At 55.8% G+C, this 20,079-nt stretch overlaps 7 protein-coding genes across 7 annotated transcripts; 3 read left to right on the top strand and 4 right to left on the bottom strand.

The window, feature by feature from the left end:
- Positions 1 to 466: 466 nt before the first annotated feature.
- Positions 467 to 1,751, bottom strand: UFD1 (ubiquitin fusion degradation protein; the record flags this gene model as incomplete). Its single annotated transcript, XM_071058693.1, has 3 exons — positions 467 to 1,315; positions 1,379 to 1,678; positions 1,749 to 1,751. 3 exons carry the CDS (start codon positions 1,749 to 1,751, stop codon positions 467 to 469), a joined length of 1,152 nt encoding a protein of 383 aa, XP_070914794.1.
- Positions 1,752 to 2,314: 563 nt separating this feature from the next.
- MFIFM68171_03271 (GYF domain-containing protein) lies at positions 2,315 to 3,766 on the top strand (the record flags this gene model as incomplete). Its single annotated transcript, XM_071058692.1, has 1 exon — positions 2,315 to 3,766. The coding sequence occupies one exon, from the start codon at positions 2,315 to 2,317 to the stop codon at positions 3,764 to 3,766; it is 1,452 nt and encodes a 483-aa protein (XP_070914793.1).
- A 202-nt stretch (positions 3,767 to 3,968) lies between these two features.
- Positions 3,969 to 5,448, bottom strand: RVB2 (RuvB-like protein 2; the record flags this gene model as incomplete). Its single annotated transcript, XM_071058691.1, has 2 exons — positions 3,969 to 5,145; positions 5,216 to 5,448. 2 exons carry the CDS (start codon positions 5,446 to 5,448, stop codon positions 3,969 to 3,971), a joined length of 1,410 nt encoding a protein of 469 aa, XP_070914792.1.
- Positions 5,449 to 6,769: 1,321 nt separating this feature from the next.
- On the top strand, positions 6,770 to 9,005 carry MFIFM68171_03269 (Paramyosin; the record flags this gene model as incomplete). The annotated part of the gene is made up of 2 exons (XM_071058690.1): positions 6,770 to 7,034; positions 7,108 to 9,005. The coding sequence occupies 2 exons, from the start codon at positions 6,770 to 6,772 to the stop codon at positions 9,003 to 9,005; spliced, it is 2,163 nt and encodes a 720-aa protein (XP_070914791.1).
- A 1,826-nt stretch (positions 9,006 to 10,831) lies between these two features.
- On the top strand, positions 10,832 to 13,267 carry MFIFM68171_03268 (uncharacterized protein; the record flags this gene model as incomplete). Its single annotated transcript, XM_071058689.1, has 2 exons — positions 10,832 to 11,319; positions 11,380 to 13,267. The coding sequence occupies 2 exons, from the start codon at positions 10,832 to 10,834 to the stop codon at positions 13,265 to 13,267; spliced, it is 2,376 nt and encodes a 791-aa protein (XP_070914790.1).
- A 1,602-nt stretch (positions 13,268 to 14,869) lies between these two features.
- Positions 14,870 to 16,044, bottom strand: MFIFM68171_03267 (uncharacterized protein; the record flags this gene model as incomplete). The annotated part of the gene is made up of 2 exons (XM_071058688.1): positions 14,870 to 15,820; positions 15,877 to 16,044. The coding sequence occupies 2 exons, from the start codon at positions 16,042 to 16,044 to the stop codon at positions 14,870 to 14,872; spliced, it is 1,119 nt and encodes a 372-aa protein (XP_070914789.1).
- Positions 16,045 to 18,134: 2,090 nt separating this feature from the next.
- Positions 18,135 to 19,397, bottom strand: MFIFM68171_03266 (uncharacterized protein; the record flags this gene model as incomplete). Its single annotated transcript, XM_071058687.1, has 2 exons — positions 18,135 to 19,271; positions 19,329 to 19,397. The coding sequence occupies 2 exons, from the start codon at positions 19,395 to 19,397 to the stop codon at positions 18,135 to 18,137; spliced, it is 1,206 nt and encodes a 401-aa protein (XP_070914788.1).
- Between the last annotated feature and the right edge of the window lie 682 nt (positions 19,398 to 20,079).

The following is a 20,079-nucleotide window of genomic DNA, read 5'->3' as shown; positions in this document are numbered from 1 at the left end:
CAATTTCTTATCGCATTGCAGAACCAGAAACTTTCCTGAAGCCTGTGCAAACCTTGATTGCTGAAGTTAGTGCCAGCACCAGACACTAGAGAGCCCCGAGCGAATTGCGGAAACGAGCACTACCTTAGTTCTCTAGATACCATGAGTGTGGGGTCTTTTTTTCCCCGGGGTTTGTTAGCCCGTTACGCAGTTCTAATCCATGTAAACAGACCAAGTAAGAGAGATCCCGTCATGGCGCTTGATCTCCGGAGCGCCAGAACCTAGCCAGATTTCGTCACCGCAGAACGAACGTCGCTAAAAGGCTCCATATGGTCCCCTAAGCCGTTCCCCTTGGCGCCAAAGCAACCAGACTTTGTGGAATCGACCACGCCGATCAACTGCAGCGCTATATGGTTCCCTAAGCCGTTCCCCTGGCACCAAAGCAATCAGACTTTGTGAAATCGACCACGCCGACCGACTGCAGCGCCTAGACTTTCCTACCATCCAGCCTCCTGCCCTTGCTCTCCTCGGGTTTCTTGTCCTTATCCGAGGCCTTGTCGTCGCCCTCTCCCTTCCTCTTCACGGTTCCTCTCAATGTCTGGCCCTGGCCGGCAAAGTGGGGTTGCCTTGCGTTCGCCGCCTCCCGCTCCTTGTCTTCTGCTGTTTTGACTGGCTTAATCTCGTAGCCCAGGAACAACTTGTTTGGCGGCAGGCGCAGCGGTGCGGGGCCGTTATTCCGCCGTCTGGGTAGCGCAGCTTCCTTGGCGCTGGTTGATGTGCCCGCCACGGGCGTTGCGGGTTTCGGCGTAGGTGCTTTGCTGCCCTTCTTGGAGCTCAACCGCTGCCCCTCTCCTAGGAAGTTCCCTGCCGAGGCCGCCGCCGCGCTCGGCGCGATGGCGTCGTAGTTGATTGCCTGTGCCATGGTACCCTGATTGTACAACAGCCCGCCCGGGGGCAGACCCCCTACGCCTCGTGTGCTGCGGGGTGTGCTGGTGCCGCTGCCCCGTGGTACCCGCTCGGGCTCGACGTAACCGACTGGCGGGGCAAAGTCGACGCTGACATCCGTCTCGATCATGCTCACACCCATCTTATCCGTCTCGGGCTTGACATCCAGAACGGCCATGTCGTATATCTCGTCGTTGTACTCAAAATTGAACACGTCCCCCTTGGTCAGGGCTGCAAAGTTGCGGAACGCCTTCTCGAGTACGGCTCGCGGATCGGTAATCTCGAGAAAGTTGACTGATTGCGGCTGTAGCTTGACCAGCTTGGCAAGCTCGAGAGATGTTGTCTTGACCTGGATCATGTCCCCCACATCTAGCTGCAGCGTTTGCATCATCTGCAACGAGTTAGTACTGTCGAGGCCAACCAAGACTTGATGGTAACATCCACACCAACTTACCCATTGTGGAATGTATGCTCTACCCTCTTCAGCGACGAACTCTAGCACACCGGCATGGGTGTGCTTCCCCGTTGCTCCGTTGATAAGCTCCAACATTATCGGCCATTGAACGTGCAGTCTTGACACCTTGTCCAAGGCAGAAGGCGGTAGGAAAATCTTGGACCCGTAATTGAGCTCCGGCCGCTCCGCGCCGGGCGCCATGATCAACGGGTAGCAGCGATAATACTCATCGAAACGCTGTGCTCGGGGAGCCCGAAGGCTCCCGCGATAATCGGCGCCGCCAGGATTCCACGGGTTGAACTGCGCTCGGGACATTAGCAAGTCGGTTGTGGGAGAGTCGTAAGAGGAGGTTGTCGGGCGCGGGGCTCACCATCTCCGCGGTGCGTAGGTTTTGGGGAGGTGCGGAAGTGTGTTTTTTTGGGAAACGTTGGCACGGCTTCGAGAAGAGTGTGAAGTCAGTGTAGAGCTACAGAAGAAAGTTCGTCCAGGGCGATAAACTCGGTGTCTGGGCGGGCTTAAAGCCGTCAAAGGCAGCAGTTGGATGACATACGTAACGGCATTCAGTTGCTGGCCTGCCGCCTAATAAGCTATTGCGGTACTGTACAGTGCGGGGCCTGGGTCGGTGGCGTTGTGGCGCGAGCTCCGAAAGCTCTCAACACGGCATGTCGATTGCATTGGCTTCCTCGTTCCATATCCCCCTGTCCATTCTCTCTCTAGAGCGAGGGTGATCCTGAGCATGTCTGGCCCTTGGTGACCGGCCATCATAGCATCGTGAGCGCGGCCGACTTTTATGTTCACCATCACCAGCCACAGCCTCACTATCTAAGTTGACGTCAAAGCTCCTTCCCAAATCTCTGGTAACCTTGGATTTCGTCTGCGCAGCCTGCGCCTGCGTTCTCGCGACGGACCAATTTCTATAACCACTGTCACGACAACATGGCTTCCAGATATTCAGCAGCGCGCCCCAAGCGGGCTGGGGAGGCGTTTGCGCGAGCGCATCACGGCGAGGACCGCGACGACGAGGGCCCCGCGTCCAGTAAGAAAGTCAAGTTCGATGTCCGGAATCCATCGGCCCTGGCGCCAAGCGCCCAGGACGAGGATGATGAAAACGACGACGTCCTTGCCGCAGATGTCATTGGCACGTCTGGAAGAGCAACGAAGCGTGGCGCGGTGAATATCGACGGCTACGACTCAGATTCCGAGAATGAGAACTTCAATGCGAGGGCCGAGGCAAGGGTCAAGAAGGGCAAGGAGGCAGAGGATGTCGACTTTGCGGATGCAATGGATAACTACGGCTCTAAGCCCACTGTAGACGGCGTTGGGGGGGATGATGAAGAAGTGGACATGTTTGGGGACTCGGATGCAGAGAAGAGTAAACCTGCGGGCAGTGGTAAAACAGGCAAGAAGCACAAGGAAGTCCGATTCCTCGCCAAGGACGACATTGAAGGCGAAGAGAGCACTAGTAAAAGCGGCGGCAGGGTACGGCTAGACGACAAGAACGAAAGCGACGATGACGATGACGATGACGATGACGACGATGAGGCGGCCATCGCAGCGGCCATCGCAGAAGAAGCCGTAGACGAGGAGGTTGGCGCGGGCGGCCTCAAAAAGCATGCGCCCAAGATTGACGCGTTCAACATGCGGCAGGAGCAGGAGGAGGGCGCGTTCGACGAGGCGGGCAACTATATCCGCAAAGCGGTCGACGCTGACGCCGTGCACGACCGCTGGCTCGAGGGCGTCAGCAAGAAGGAAATGAAGAAGGCGGCCGCGGCACACGAGAGACGCGACGCCGAGCAGCGCCGGCGGCAGCGGGAGAGCGACAGTATCTTGACGGCCGACCTGCTCAAATCCCTCATCCTCCGACTGGAGCTGGGCGAGACAGCGCTGGATGCGCTTGCCCGGCTGAGGAGAGGCCAGACCAAGCCCAAAAAGGTTCCTAAGTGGAAGCAGAAACGGACAAAAACTGGTGACGGCGGAGGGGATGCGATGGATGTTGATACGAAAAAGGAGCCTGAAGATCCCAAGCAGGTCAAGATCAAGGAGGCGATCGATGCTATTGCCGATGCTGCAGACAAGCTCATGCAGCGGGATTATGCCAATATTTACGATACGGAAAGAGAACGTCTCATAAGAGAATACCGCAACGAAACTGGTGAGGACTGGGTTGAGCCGCCCGAGCCGGATGAGGACGAGGCGGGTGGCGGCGAAGCAGAGGCTAAGATGTGGGAATTTCGATGGATAGATGGGCGTGACGATGGCCAAACCCAGGGGCCGTTTGACGGCGCGACTATGAAAGCATGGCAGGACGCCGGTTACTTTGGCGAGGGCGTTGAGTTCCGGCCAGCTGGGGACGAAGCTGGGTGGACCAGGATAGCCGGGTTTGTATGACAGCTGCGGATGGCCAAGTCCTACACCTGTACCCTGAAATGCAGCACACAGCAAAGCGTAGGCCGGCTCCACTTCGTCAGGCATAAGTATCTTTCCGCATCTAAGTCATTTTATTACAGGATATATGAAGCCCGCCAGTCCCGTTCAGCTAAGCAGTTTTACCAGCCCCCAACGCCTGCAGTTATATGTCCCCGCCCACACTCTAACTCGTGTCCATCGTCTCAGTGGTGCTGCCGTTGATTGTGAAATCAACGGCGCCGTCGTTTCCAATCAGCCGCTTTTCTGACTCGGCGACAAATTTAACACTTCTGGTCGGGTCGTAAAACAACTTGAAGCTCCGCTGAACGTCCTCCACACCAACTTGCTTAGCGCGCCGCTTTGCGCAGACTAGCTGAGAAGTGGTGATGAGGTTGCTGGCATAGCGAAGCCCCGCCTCCTGGCCGATTTTTGTGAGGAGCGCAAGGGCATCCGGGGTGAGATCGACTTCCTCCTCCTGAGCACGGATGGAGAGAATCTGTCGAAGCTCGTCTGCGTTGTAAGCATGGGTGTTGATGATGGCGACGCGGTCGAGGAAATCGAGGGGCAGTCCGTGAGGGCTTTTGTAATCAGTTCCCCGAATACGGGAATGCCCTCTGTTGCTCGCCATGATGACGATGGGAGCCAGGTCCGACTCTAGTGCGCGATTGATGTAAGAGAAGCACTCGATGTCGAGCATGTGGACCTCGTCAATGAACAAGACACCGGGTACGATCTCCGCCTTGCCTTCCTCCTTCCACTCCCCGACCTTGGTGTTGATCTGGTCACGGATCTCGCTTCGGATCTCGCCGGTGTCGCCGGAGAATAGCGCCAGGAAGCCCTGGGTCCGAGAGTTGATGACATCGATCTCGTGCAGGGACACTGTATGTACGACCTCCTTCCGCTTCTGTAGCTCGCCGTCAGGGCACTGCAAGAACTTGGTGTCGACGCCCATAGCATCGTAGTCGCGTGACCGAGCGTACGACCTCCCCAGTTTCGTAATCTTGCCGGATGACTTGTCGATCGAGATAATGTCGCCCGCCATCACACGCTCCTTTGTCATAGCGTCGATCATCTTACTACCCATATCGTAGATGGCCTCCATGTCGGTCGTCTTGATGGTGAGCTTGCCCTGCTTGGCCCCGCCTGTGACGCTCCGGTCGATTTGGATCTCGACCACCTCGCCCTCCATTATCTCGCTCTCCTCCTTGATTCTCACGCCGATAGACTTGCGGAAGGCCTGTGTCAGGGCCTCCGTCTTGGACATCTCGAGCGAGAAGATCTCAGAGGCGGCAAGCGTGGTGAACGGGACGTCTGAGCCGAGGGATTGGGCCATGCCCATCGCAATCGCTGTCTTCCCTGTACTGCAGAGCAGGGCGAGGTCAGCACCTGATGTTCCCAAGTTTACATGGTCGCGTTTCCGTTGCGACGAACCTCGGGGGGCCGGCGATCAGTACAGCGCGTCCCGCAATCTTGCCCTGCTTGATCATCTCCAGCACGACGGCGGCTGCCTTACGCGCCTTTTCCTGGCCGACAAGCCCCTGTGATGAAGCCCTGGGCTCCAGCGTATCCGCATCCACGCCCAACCCACGGACGTGCGAGTGCGCCGCAATGAGATTGAGACCGCGGAGATCTTTGCTCTCCGAGACTGTTACAACGGGCTGCATCGCGGGGGCGTCAGCTTTTATCTAGACCGTGATGGTCTTGGGGGATAATGCTTACGGCGGCCATTTTGTGCGTGCTATTGCCGGGGATCCGTCACGCCGGGTATTCGTGGTTTTGTGGTGTTGAGCGCGGATCAGTTTCGCGAGGCTGACAAGACACAAGGTTATCGATATTCTGTGGCTGGTCGCGAGATTTCCACGGCCACACCGGAAACGGGGCATCTGTGGCTGGTGTCGGCTACCCGCACGCCAAGCTCCACAGGGAAGCGTCCCCGGTCAGGTATCACTGCATCTGCTCTAACCACTCTTGGCGCTGATATGCAAAGGGGTGGCCCGGAGTTGCTTTTGGTACCTCAACGACCGAGACAACGTCGCCAGAACCGTCGCAGCACGTGTACATAGTGGCCAACGAGACTCGCTTCCGTGATCTGGCGCGAACCCCCAGCTCTGCCCGTTCGAGTCTGGACGTGAGATACAGAATGGTTCGTTCAACCTCCGGGATAAGGACGCCTCGCTGCATGTGTAAAACTTCCTCAGCAGTTGATAGCTCGGGCTTATAGCCTACGATAGCCTACGTGTATGAATGCCAATCCGTATTGGGAAGTGACTTTTTCTGAGAAATTACAACAGAAGGGGGGTGGCTGCTCTTGGCAGCTTCTAGGTTGGTCTTGAGCAGAGCAAGTCCCGGCAAGTTGCAGAAACGTTGCACGCTTTCACGTAATTCACCGCGAGCCCATTGGCCAGTGCAGTCTTAAGCGAGCGCCCAACGCCCCCACTCCACCCTTATCGGTCAACTAGCGTAATCGATAAGCTTGGGATTGTTTTGTCCCGGTAGTTTGGGCAGGCAAAACACGCCAACTGCCCACTCAGTTCTCGCAAACGGAGAGTCCTTCTGCTCAATTCTTCATCCTGTTTTTCCTACCGCACTGCAGTAGCGTAAGTCAAGTTCTCTTGGCTTTCAACGATCGGAACTGTTCACCTCGGCCTCGACCTAAGTCAGTCCACTCTTTTCGACCGCGGTGGAACCTAACAGCTACGTTGAACCGGACTATTTCGCTTGCCCGTGCTTTTACACGCTTCCCTCCTTCTCAAGACCGGGGGTAGCTAAACGTTTTCGTCTATCCAAAGTCGGCCGGATAACTGGGTTGCCTTATGCGCTATTGCATCGATAGTCGGTTCCTGGTTTCCAAACGAGCCATCTAATACGGGCCGTTGGCGCCGTTGGCTGACTATCCCATGACGGCTTGGCTCTATCGTCACATGCTCGGGAGCTTCGTACCTAGTTGATACCTAGCTCCTATTTCGAACCAGGACACCGTTCGCCATGTTCCAGAGATCATCAGACGCCTACTCGCGGCGTCCCGCCGAGGATGACCGTCGTGGTTCGGATCCACGTGATCGACGTCGCGAGACATACGCGAGGAGAGGATCCGACCTCTACAAAGACGACCGGTTTCGTAGAGACACAGACAGCTCTCCGAAAGACAGCCGCTATTCATCCGATTCGCCGCGTGGCCCTCCACCGCCAACGCGGACGAGGTCTGACTCGGCCATTAATCCTACTAGGTCTGAGCTGGGCACCAGAGCATGTGAGTTTAAGCGCCCCACATATGCAATCTATTTCGCTACCCAAGGCGCCCCGAAGCTAACTAGATGTCTTAGTGCCGACGCCTCAGTCTCTAGCCGATAGCCCGGGCCTCGACAGAAGTAACGTGCGCGAAAGACTCGTCAAGCTGTGGAAAAAACAGGCCGAGGCCATTGCCGAAGTGGCCAAACTCAGGGCCGAGCGCGACCCTCTCGAGAGAGTATTGAGGGCGAGACAGGCGGAATACGAGAAGTCGATGGTCAAACATGCAGATTATCCTTCTGTTCCTGAATTGCAGAACATGCACAGGCGTAAGTATGCAGACCAGGTACAGGTGTTGGATCGCCAGCTACAGGGAGCTCTCAACGAAGTAGATAAAACAACCGAGGCATTTGCATCCATCATTTCCAGTCTCGCCTGGGTCCAGAGCAGGCAACAGGACACCCAGTCGTTGGCTACGACAGACTCTTCAGAGGGCCATGAAACCCTCAGCAAGCAACAGGCTGAGATAAACAATCTAAAGGCGCAGCTATGCCAAATGAAAGCCCAGCGTTGCAAGGAGCAGGAAGAGTTCAAGCGGATGAAGGAGGAGGTTGAGGAAATGAGGAACGGCATGAAGAGAGACACAAAGGAGCAAGACAACTTCAAGCGCATGAAGGAGGAAATGGAGGACATGAAGAACGAAATGAAGAGGGAGATCAAGGAACTGAAAGCGGAAATGAGGGGAGCCAAGCAGGAAGTCAACGAGGACATCGACAAGCAACTCGGTACGTTGCGCGAAGAATTCGAGCAATGGCAACTCGAGCAGAAGAAATCGCAGCAAAACAGCATGCAATCCCGATTTCAAAAACAGGAGATGGAACTGAAGAGATTGATCAAGCAGCAATTATGGGAGGACAGGAACGGCACCGACAATGTCTCAAGCGCACAAGTCTCCGCCCTGATACAACAGGGAAGCTCGGTACTGCGGACTAGCATGGATGACTGTCTGAAACGTGTGGATGAGCTCACGGCGCAGTTGACTCAGCAAACCTTGGACACGGCTAACCTGAGAGAGTGTGTAGCGGCGCACAATCAACGGCTAGACGGCCAAGTCCAGAAAGTCGAAGAACACGAAGCCAAGCTCTCAAAGATTGATTTCGATGCCCTCGAGGGGGTAGCCGAGACCATGTCGTTTGAATTTCCCAACCTACGACGGAAATTCGACGACTTCCAATCAAGCATGGACAAGCTGGCGCAGGAAGCCGAAACCAAGCATAACGACCTATCGACAAAGGTTCATCAGTTCTCGACGAAGATTGCAGAATTCGTCGGGCAATTGGTGGACGAAGTACGGCGTGAGACTGCGGGTTACGGTGCGCGCATCAAAGCGCTGGAAGGGGCATCCGGGAGCAGCAATGGCTTGAGTACCCCAGAAGTTCACCCGGCGAAGGTCGCGGCCGACACGATGAAGGCCGAGGTTGCATCAATCAAGACTGATGTTGATTCGACCAAGGCCGTGGTGGACAGACTCACTCAAGACCATGCTGGCTTGTCTGCGCAGATCAACCAAGTCAACCAGGACATGGCGCGCAACAACAAAGATCTGAACAGCCAGATCGAGATGCTGAGATTCTCCATCACCGTACTCGACTCTCAATTCAGTAACCTGTCAACCAAGTCGCTTGCGGAGCACATTATCGGGCAGTTGGAACTCGTGTACCCGGCTTCGCGAGAGTTGGTAGCTGATGTTAGCTACTTGAGAACAACAGTTGATGGACTGATCGGTCGGGTTAAGGAACTGGAAGACGAGCTCCGCGACTACAAGGGGAAGCTCGACGGCTTCGGCGGCGTGAATGGGACATCCCTGCCTGGATGCAGAGAGAACCTCCGTAGGACTGCGGAGTTTCCGGGCAATGGGATTAGCAATAAACGGCGGAGGATAGACTCGAGTCCAAGCGGCCCAGAGCACCCAATATCTAACGGGGCTGGTTAGCTAGTCGGATATAGAGACCGGGCGCTCTTTGGGATGGTTTCTGGTACTGTTCGGGTTAGCCGGTTGGGCTCTGCGGAGTTTTCTCATTTGGCTGGAGTGGAGTGCATGCACATCCCTCACTACATATATGGCGGGGAAAAGCTTTGCGGTACAAGCTGTGCGAAAAAGGACTAAGTGGTCAAGAAAGATGACGCGAGTCCTGTACATGTTTTCTAATGTTCTGTGTCCACCATAGAATAAAATTGGTCAGGCGTCTTAGTCATGTTCAGTACATTAGCTTTTAATGGGGACGTTGGTTTCTATGATATGCTGAGAAACATGGGGCTGCAAATGTGATTACTGGTGCCGTACCTTGGGCTGTAGCAAGGTTACCCTGCCCTTGGCAGGTAAGGTATCTTGCATCCGATCCCAGGGGTGGACTCGTGGAGAATGTCGCATCCGAGTGCGGCGATCCGCGGGGTCGAGAATATATTTTGGGCAAAAACATCACAGAGTGTCTCGACGGGCAACTCAGGGCTGCCAGCGGGTAAAACATAAGTGCGTTGTTAGGGAACAGGGTTGCTGCGCGTGATGTGAGGTGCCTGAGCGCCGGTGCTTTCATCAAAGTTTCTGCTGTGCTGCAAGTTCAGGTACCTCTCGCTTACAGGCGTACCGATGGTCTGGCGCTAAATAGGACTGGACGCCGCGCGGGTGCAATCGCTTGACGCTAAACAGTCGGCGAGAGATCGAGTTGCAGTTGCAGGGCATCTCTCAAGTGTGCCATACGACAGTAGTAAAGGTTCACTGGCGTTGCCAAGTCGTCGGCCAGCTCCAACGGGACATCACCTAATCAAGCCGGCTGCCAGGTTGGTTCGGCCAAGGAAATCTGCCACGGCACCGCAGACCCACCGAGCACAGGCACCTGGCAGGGAATCCTCCTTCCGGGAGACCACACCACCTGCACCCGACCCTGCTCGCTCTCCACTGTTCGCGCCCCCGGGCAATCCCACCTCGGCTTCCTGCACACACACCACATCCCGGCCTGTAACATCACCGCCCTCCGAACCCGCGCGTTCCAGTAGCAAAGCGTCGAGCCGGCTCGTGACAGCATCGCACCTCGGCCCCGGGACCCGAACCCTTTTTTTCCTCTGCCCGATTGACTATCGCTGTCGCATGCGGGCACCCACCCTCGTCTTTCCGCCCGAGAGATGTGCTCGCGTCTCTCCCGCGAAGACAAGGTCGCTGCCAGGAGGTCGGGATAAGCAAGGAGGCGGGAGACGGGCGAATTCCAGCATCGCGAGGCGGTTCAATAAGGGGCTCCCCAGCCACTTTGGCTGTGCGCTGCGACCCAACGACAATATTTGTGGCCGGCGCCCTCGATTCGGGTACGTGACGTGCACCTCGCCGGCCCAGGCTATTTTGTTGCGGTCGTGATTTGTGGCCAGATCCAATTGCCCCGAGAACAGTGGCTAGGCGCTGCCTTGTTTGACGGCTGGGTCGCGACAGCGACAGTTGGGGGAATTATCGGGGCGAGATGCTAACCGCGCGACTTGACAGACAATCGCGCGCCCCGGCGCCAGTATCGGCGGTGCATTCGACTTGTTGTGCCCTCCGGCCGTGTGCTTACCGCAACTGACTCCAGTAGGGCATCTAGCGTCGTCGGGGGCCTCTGACGGTGTGCCGCTACCCATCTCAAACTTTCGAGGTCGTTCTTTGCGCCGACTTTGCGCCGACTTTCCGCCTCACGATCCCTTTTTCCCGGCCACGGACGTGCATCTATAACGGCGGTGTGAACGCGAGACTCTATTTTCTTTGACGAATCCGATGTCCCAGTATTGAAAGGAACGATGGATGGAGCGGCGAAAAATGCAGACAAAGTGGCCCAGCGCATACTCCCGGATCGCCCGCACCATCTTTCCTTGTCTCTCGACCGACGATTTCCCAAACCGGAGGGCTGGTGGTTTAGTGGCGCTAGCGGTCCCCTGCAATACATGACATACATTTCTGACGCGCAGCGCGGCGTGCTATTGACGCGGGCAGTCTTCAACATTTGCGAAGAGCCGCCCCAGATGGCGGCCAAAGTTCTCGCCAAGGGCGAGGTGAAGAAGAAGCTCTCCCTGATGGATTATCAAAACAAGAAGAAGTCGGCGTCGCCCATCGAGAGGGAGCTCTCGGCCAAGGCGGAGAGCCGGGCGAACGGTACGGTGCATGCAAAGCCGCTGCCGCCAAAGGAAGAGGCGAAGAAGGTGGATGTGAAAACGGCCGACAAAACGCATGCGCCACGCCCCGCCGATTCGCGGCCAGAGAAACCACGGCCGGAGCCAAATGGGGAGAGGTATGTGGGGGCGAGGTCTGGGTTGGGATATGCACCGCAGAGCACTGACAACATCAGTAGGAGTAAGGCTCCTCAGGCGAAACCACAACCCGAGACCGAGAGCCGTAAGCGGGCCGCGGACACGGACACAAACCAGCCGCCACAGAAACGTACCAAGGCCGAGCCATCCACCTCCAAGACAGAGCAGGCTCGCTCCCGCAAGCTAGAATCACCACGAGGTCGGGAGGGGGCGAACGGAAGGCCACCGAAGGATGTAAGGAACGATATATTACATCCAGCCACCAACGGGCTAGCATCCTCATCGGCGGAGAGGGATCGGGAGAATACTGCATCTCCCAGATCGACAATCCAGGTGAACGGGTCAAGAGTTCGGTCAGACAGCAATACTTCGACACCGCGGAAGCCAGAGACGGTGAAGCCATCCCTCCCAGAAATATTGTCACCACTCCACCCCTCGCTATTCAACAAGGAGCCGGAGAAGCAGGGGAAGCCCAGGAAAAAGCCAGCGGAGAAGATGTCGAAGCCGCAGAAGTCGGAGGGCCCATCACCTACAAAGAAAGCGAAGAAGGCGAAGATACCTGCACTGCTCTCGCCAACCCTGCCCCCGATCGTCGAGGAAGCGCTCGCTCTTAGGGACCGGAAACAGGCCCCTTCGAAAACCGTATCCAGCCAGGCCTCAGACTCGCAGAGCAGCGCAAGGAAGACCATCGTGGCTGCGCCGCCCGTTTTGTTGGAAGAGGAGAAACCCAACCGGCCGTCGCTGATCGTCACCTTGAAATTAAAGAAAGCAACTGCGAAGAGGGCTAAAGAGCTCTTGAGCCTGCCGTCAAAGGCAGAAAAGGACACCCTGAGGAAGGAGCGCTCAACAAGCGCAGAGGCAACCCCTCCCCCGGCTCCTAAAAAGCGTCCGCGGCCAGCAGATGAGATCCTCCCAGATCCCCCAACGGCAAAACGAGCCAGGGCAGCAACAACTACTGCTACCATAACTTCTACTACAACGGCGACGGCAGCAGACGTAATAATATCGGCCAAGTCAGCCGCACGCCCAACTACTCCCCTAAAACCAGCAGCCACAGCCATGTCCCGCGTCACATCGAGCCAATCCCAGGGTCAAGGCCAGGGTAACACCCCGGGCACCACGACGGGCCTTACGCCGAGCACCGTGGACCGCCCCCCCACACGTTCCGAGCCCGTCGACCCTAAGACGCTCGCCCAGGCCGAGGCTTATAAGGAGCGGCACGCCGAGTACCAGCGTCTAGGCAGCAAGCTCAAGCACGCGCGCGACGATCTCTGCCGGGACCAGCACCGGGCCTCGTCGTCGTCAACGACGACGGCGACGGCATCGACGCTCTCGCCGCAGGACGAGCGGCGCGCCATGGCGCTGCACTTTGAGATGGTGCTGGCGTACATGGTGGCGTTCCACTCGCTCAACCAGGCGCGGGCGCTCGAGAGGAAGGTGTCGGACGTGGCGGCGTGGGAGTCGCTGCTGCCGCACCTGGCCGAGCTGCGCACCAGGGTTGGGGCCAACCGGGCGCTCAAGGCGCTCGCGGTGCAGATGCACGTGCTGTGCCTGGAGCAGATCATCAACGCGTTCTCGATGATGATGGGGGAGGCGTCCGGGGCGAACCTGTTCGTCCGGCTGGCGAAGCACAACCGGAACCGGGCGGCCATGTGGGCCGAGGCGGCGGCGCTGTGCGAGAGGGTGGAGGAAGCGAGGATGAGGACTGTTGTGGGGCCGTGGATGTCGGTCGAGGAGGGCGTCGGGGCGGCGTTGGGGATCATGAGAAGGTGGGCCGAGCGCGAGGGGGTGAGGTGGGTGCCGGAGATTAGTCTGAGAGATAAGGAGAGGGACCACCGGGAGAGGGATAGGGATTACCGGGAGAGGGATAAAGACCGCGACCGGGATAGGGACCGGGATAGGGCACGGCCTCTTAATGGGCGGGCCTGATCAACCAATGTTCCGACAACGAACTACATCCTCGTCCCTTACCCCCCCCCTTTCTCTCGATAACCCCACCATCACCATCACCAACAGCCGCCGGCGACGGGTTTCCATTACACTACGGTGCATACCATACCACACCCCATCACGCATGCATACATGTACTATGATAGCGTTGTCTTTTACTCCATTTTTGTTTTCCGGCATGAGGAAAGGACTATGGGAACCTTGATGGCGCAGGCAGGCGTTTTGTGGTACGAACGACGATACCTCTACTACGAAGTTGTTTTTGTCTTTTCTTGTTATTCCGTCCTGGAGCCAGCAGCGAAGTTGATTGGGGTTTCTCATGCAATTCGGGGTTTACGGATGAACGGGGCCGGGCCGGGCTATATGGATTATTTCTCTTCCTAGAAAAAGGAAAGAAATGGGATTGGTTTTTGGTGTTGGGCCTGGTGAAAGCCGGTTTCTGTGTTTTCTGCGTGTCTTTACTTACAGTACCTTATGCGGTACCGTACTATCTATTGAACGAATGTGTACAAAGTTTATTGTACAAGGTTGTGGTATGCTTTTTTCCGTCCTTGATCTTGGCTTCCCGTTTGATTTGTTTTGCGCTGTTCTGTTCTGTTCAATGATATCCCCATGGCGTGGTACAACGCTCTGACGGAATGGGCTGTGGTGCTGCCGTTTCGGTTCCTAATGTGGATTTTACCCTTGTTATTTTTTTTTTATTTTTATTTTTTATTTTTTATTTTTATTTTTATTTTTATTTTTTTTTTGCTTCGCTTTTGATGGAGGCTTGGAGGAAGGCGAGGAAAGAGAGGGGCACAGATGGCTTGGTGGGTGGTGATGGGATGTGTCCTTGGGTTCATCCGGTTGCCTCTGGATACACTGTAAGAGACCGTGTCTCACGATCGGGAGACGCGAGCGCCAGGGGTATTTTGTAAGACGGATTATCTCTATGGATCAATTAATGGATGCTGAATCTTATCAATGTGGCCCCGGCCACCTGCCGTCAGGAAATTATTGACTACACTTCAATGAGGGCGCTGGGACGGTGAAAATGTGCCATTGCTACTCATATCTCCTACCTGATGTCGGATCTGCTGCTGTGGTGCTATGGTACGTGGATAATATATATCCCGTAGCGAACCCGAATGTCTCTCCCATTAACGCAACGCCATGCACATGCCCTGCCCATGCCCCTGCCTTCCCATGCTATGCAAATGCTGTGCAACGCCAGGTCATGACAAGCCGTTCTGGTAAGTCCGTTCACTATGCCCCTTATCCAGCCGCAGATCCCAATGAAAGACAAGACAAATCGGAAGGAGAATCAAGCCGGGGGTGTGTTCCTATCGGGAGAACCAGCAAGTTGAAGTTGAACGAATATCCGGGGGACGGATGTGCGAGGCCAAGCCCTTCTCTCTCTCTCTCTCTCTCTCTCTCTCTCTCTCTCTCTCTCTCTCTCTCTCTCTCTCTCTCTCTCTCTCTGTGCTTGGCCACCTCCTGGCTGTGGGTCCCAATAGCAAACTTAAGCTGAGTCAAATAGAGAACGCCAGCGATGCATCAATGCCGAGGCAGCAGCATCGTAAGTGGGCAGTGAATGGTAGTTTAATGCCAGGCATCAAAGGCCGAACCATCGTTACCGAACAGCTCCTGTTGATCCCTCAGCTCTTGCTCCCGCTGCAGCTGCTCGAGATAAGCAGGGTGCATGGGAATCGAATTCAAGTCGATGTGTTCCTGCTGATAGCCATTACCACTATTCTCGTTGTTGCCACTGCTTCCAGCGGCGGCATCACGGGGCATATACCCCGTCTGGATGGCCGTATCCATGGGTATGTGGATGTTAGTGCCAGACATAGGCCGCACGCCCCCGTTACGAGCAACCGCAGCCTGGGTATTGACTGGACCCGCGGCCTCAAAACTCTCGCGCATGATCTGCTGATGGATGCCAGCGGAATCGCTCTTCCCACTATTGTTCTTGCTCTGGGAGTGATATTCAGCTTGAATGTAGAATTGCGACTGGAGCTGAGCCGGCAGGCGGGCTAGCCACTGAGCGTGGATCTCTGGCATGACCGGCGTAACCATCCATGCGCCGCCGCACTTTACGAGCACAGCCCGGCGTTCAAGCACTCGGGCGTCCAGCTGGGCGGGGAAGTCGATGAACTCGGGAGCGAGGTGGTTGTTGGTGTTGCTGTTAGCCTCTATTTTGATGGGGCTTTCCGATTCGTTTCCGTTCTTTGGGGAGATAGAGTTGTCATGATCCATCATGTTCGCATCTTCCTCATCCTCTTCTTCCTTGAGCTGAACCTTGGCCTTGCGGCCGCGGCCGCTGCCATTAGTGGCACGTTTGGCGGAGGCGCTGGTCCGCTTTTTAACACCAGCACCAGTGCCGGCAGTAGGGGTGGATGGTCCCGCTGCGGCCTTCTTTCCACGACTTGGAGTAGGAGTGGATGGGATGGCAGGTCCTGCATCACCGCCTGCATCATCCTCCTTCGCTTTGGAATTGTTGGCCGCCCAGTTGTCCACTCCAAGCTTGCGCTTGATTTGGCCGTAACGGACCTTCGGAGGGAAGTTGTCAGCATCATGTGCCTTGGATTGAATCAAGAAGACCATACCTTCGCAGTCTCTGCATTTTTGAAGCCGTTGTCGGCGGCCACAGCATTCCAGTCAACCTCGGGTTTGCCTTTCATGTTCTTGATGATGGTGAAGAACAAATAGGCTTCCTGGGCGGTGGGCTGCTTCCGCTCGATCCCATCAGCGCCGGCGGCTGCCTTGGGCGGCATCTTTTCGGTCGTAGCTGCGAACAGGTTATCCTGTCAAAGAGAATGTGAAGGTGAAGCGTTGTTTGCTCTACGAAGGTCTATTAGATTATCGCATCAGTGTATGTTCGTGGTGGTTCGCCGATGGCGGTGTCGGCTACATTGGCCGAGGGAATAGAGGCCGGATGGGAGAAGTAGTTGTGACGTCAAGGGAGTATGGATCGAAGAAACTGAAGCCTTTTGTGCAAATGCCATCACTCAATGGCTGATGAGACCGCTCTTTCCATCTGTTTGGCTCCAGTGATGATAGGTGAGGTATTCTCAAGCCGCGTATGACGCGCTGGATGAGGGCGTGCAGCCGAACCAGGGAGAGTAGGCAGCAGAGGGAATTGGAGGAAGAAGATGAGGGAGGAAAGGACATCCTGCCTACTTGGGCGGCGATAGGAAAAAGGCCAGCAACCACGAATCTCATCCAACGCGGCTTGGGTTTGAAATCGGTCAACTTACCTCCACGCGCAAGCTACTATCGCAACTCGAGGGCAAACGGGGGCAGCTTAATTGCAATGCGGTGGAATAATTTGCAAAGTGGGAGAAGAAAAGTGGCTGGAGTTTGTTGAGGTCAGAGCCGAAATCGAAGAAGGGCGGGTGTGAGGAAGCAAAGGTTGACCGGCACGTGAGTGGCAGGGTGAAGTGGAGGATTAGATGCGAGCTACTCAGCTTATCGGAGGACCATGGTGAATAGACATGAACCACTCGAACACGGGGCCGGCTGCTAGGTGAAGGGCACGCCTCGAGGGCAACCAGGATGCGGAAACCTGAGGGCGCCGGACCTCACCACACACCGAGAAATTTCTAGGGAAGGAGGGCGCTGATTTCAGAACGACATTGAGCAAAAACCACATACATACCTAGAAGAAAGTAAAAACAATTCGCTTCCATTAGGTTGGGCAAGCTGAGGTCGTGCCCGGTCAACTCACCTCTTCCCTCTCTGAACCCCTCTCTCATGGGGCCATCTTTCCGGGGCTATAGGAACTGTCTCTCCGAAAAGTAACTGTCCTTGATAGCTGGGTAGGATAATAACAGCAAAATAGATACCAGCAAAGCAAGCAGTCCAAATTATCTTCAAGGAAAACGAACCAAGCTAGTAGGCTACTGCGAGGTCGGTGAGTTCGGTCTCTGTATAGGCAACTTTCCGGTAAGACGGCTCCTATTCTCTGAGAAGGCGCTCCTTTCCGTAAAGCTAATTATTGTGATCATCGATCTAACTAACTAAGGTATTTTCGAAGCAGCCCCGGCCGTTCCTTAGCTTGCCGGCTAACATCCCCACGACATCAAGATATGATCTAAGCTAAAAACGGGTGAGCATCCCAGCCATCAACGGCTGCTTCAATACACGAGAATTACCCTAAGTATTATTCGGTTCACAGTTCCATACCAACACACACGACGGTAGAAGGAATTGTTTGTTACTGACTTGACACCCATAGCTTCCCAATGTTATGTTAATAACACCATGGCATCTAGTTTGGGCAACAGCATGTCAACATAATGTCCAGTGCTGCGAGCGGTGGGGGGTCATGTCAGCGTAGCTAAACACGTCTTAGTCCTCCGAAAGGGATGTTACAAGAAGGAGAGGCCAACATCCACGCCTATGGAATCAAACAATGCCCCTATCCTCCAGCAGCGAGAAGACTGGAGCTGCTGCTCTGCCAGGACATGGCACCGCCTAGACTCGTTATCCGCACATCGTCATCATCATCGTAATAGTATTCATTATTTATTGTTACAACGCCGTGCCGCGCCGCGCCGCGCCCACGACAACGACAACGACGCGAGATCCTCCTCCCTAAGTGCGGCATAGAGCACGAGCCGGATATGAGATGCCCGCAGACTCTAAAACAGCACAACCATGGAAGGAGGAGGAAGAAGCAAACGCAACCCTTCTGCCAGTGGCCACAGCAATGAAAGTCCAATCCAATCTAGTCCAATACATCAAGCAATCCAACTTTTTGGCTCCAAGTATTCATCCAAAACCACCTACACAATGTCCAGTCAATCAAAAGGGTTATTAAGACCGCTCCCCCACGCAAGCCATCGACTGCTCCCCAGTGAAATTAGTATTCGCCCGCCTCCCACTCGTGCTTGAGGTTCATTCCCTGTCCCTCAGTCTCCCGAGCCGCAGCAGCGCCATCCATGCCCATCCCAATCCCCATCCCCATCTCCAGCTCTCTCTCCCGGAAGATGCTCCCGGGATGCACCGATCCCAACCCCTCCCCTTCAGAAAGGTGATGAGGATGATGCTCGCCGCAAAATGCCCCGTATCCCGTATCAAGAGTGTAAGCACCACCAGCAGCACCAGCACCAGTAGTTGTAGCAGCAGCGGACGCGTTGACAAAGCCGGCTGAGTACACCGATGCCGGGCTGTGGTAGCCGTGGTACTGGTGGGCGTGGTGGTGCTGGGAATGCCAGGGCGACGCGGCCGCGTCGTAACTGGTGAAGTCGTATGGGGAGGGCGCGGAGGCTGCGGGAGAGTGGTGGTGGTGGAGCAGGTCGGTTCCGGTCTGGACGGGGCTGGGAGGGATAAAACTGTGATTGTGGTTGGGGTTGTGATTGTGCGCGGAGCCTTGCAGGATGTCGGAATCGCTGCTAGGGGTGAGGAGACGCATTTGGGTGGGATGGTTGGAATGGATGTCGGTGAATGGTACTGGTGCCGATGCAGCCGTCGATGTCGTCGTCGGGGCGGCGGTGGCGATGCCGAACGGGTAGGGCTCTGGCATGGGGGTTGTGGGGGTGATGATTGCAGCAGCTGTCGGGATCGTTTCCTGCTTGGTCTTTGGGGAAGGGACGGAGAGGACCGACGGATGATGGCGCTGATGGCCGCGCGTGTAGCTGGGATGGGTTAGTCCGGCCTCACTCTTCACCACCGCCGTCGGCATCATTGAAGGTTGGGATGAAGTCGGCGATTGTTGCGTGATGCTTCGTCGTTCGGATTTGACGGCTGCGGTGGAATTGGTCGCGTCTTCGGTCTTGACGGCATCACTGTTGCCGCCGTTTTCTTCTTTTTTGGGCTTGGGCCCATCATCTCTCTTCCTCTTGGACACGCGTGACTTGCTCGGGTTGGTGCGGTTTCGTCGCTGCGGCTCCAGGCCGAGCATGGCGGCGCGGAACCGAGAGTAACGCATGCGGGCGGCATGGCCGTTGGTGATCTCCTGGGACAGGATCGGATTACGGGCTACCTTATTCCAGTCGATCTAGTTCCCGAGGGTTTAGCTGACCCCCAAGGACCCCCCAGATCGAAACAAACTTACATCCTTGAGACATTTTTGTTGCAGAATGGCGAACAGGAAACGGGCCATGGTATTGTCGTTGTTCGACATGATGGCGGTTGACGGCCTTGCCCGATCGGATGGAGGGAGATAGCGGTCGAGAGCCAGCCGACGCTGCCAAAAGAAGGGGGGAGAGCGGGAACGGGTGTGAAGGGAGATAGCGGCTTAATATGAACCTGAACCGCTGGCTTGACCGCTACGAGGAGGGCCTGTGGCAAGGATCACAGTGGCCCAAATCCGCTGCTCGATTGTGGAGAAGTGAGTCACTTGCTGAGTGGTGAGGCTGGCGGATTATATGTCTGTTTCACCAGAAAAAAGGTCGCCCTTGGGCTTGCTGTGGTGGACCAGGGCTGGCTTTGGGGGAGAGGGGGGGGAAGCAAGCATCGGAAGCGGGCAGAAAAACTCAACCAGCATTTTTTGAGCACAGCTCCTTGGCCGTAGAAAGCAAGGCGAGGTGGGATTACGATTAGCTGACCAGCGGTGTCCATTCATATCAATCAGTTCAAAGAGCACCATTGTCCAAAAAGGGAGAAGGCTGCATGAGCAGCCCGAAAGACCCGTCAGGGAGATGCCCTCCTTTTTCTTTGCATTTTTATTTCCTCTTTTTTTTTTTTTTCGCTCTCATTTCATTCTTGTTTTTTGGTTAATCCCCAATTGAGCCGCTGCTAGGGTAATGGTTGCCTGGTCATTACCGCTGCATGTGGGGGAAACTCAACAAAAGGGAACCGACTCG

The sequence above is a fragment of the Madurella fahalii genome (genome assembly GCF_045866475.1).
Source record: "Madurella fahalii IFM 68171 DNA, scaffold_2, whole genome shotgun sequence".
Lineage (NCBI taxonomy): Eukaryota > Fungi > Ascomycota > Sordariomycetes > Sordariales > Madurella > Madurella fahalii.
This window is presented reverse-complemented; position numbering and strand designations above follow the sequence as displayed.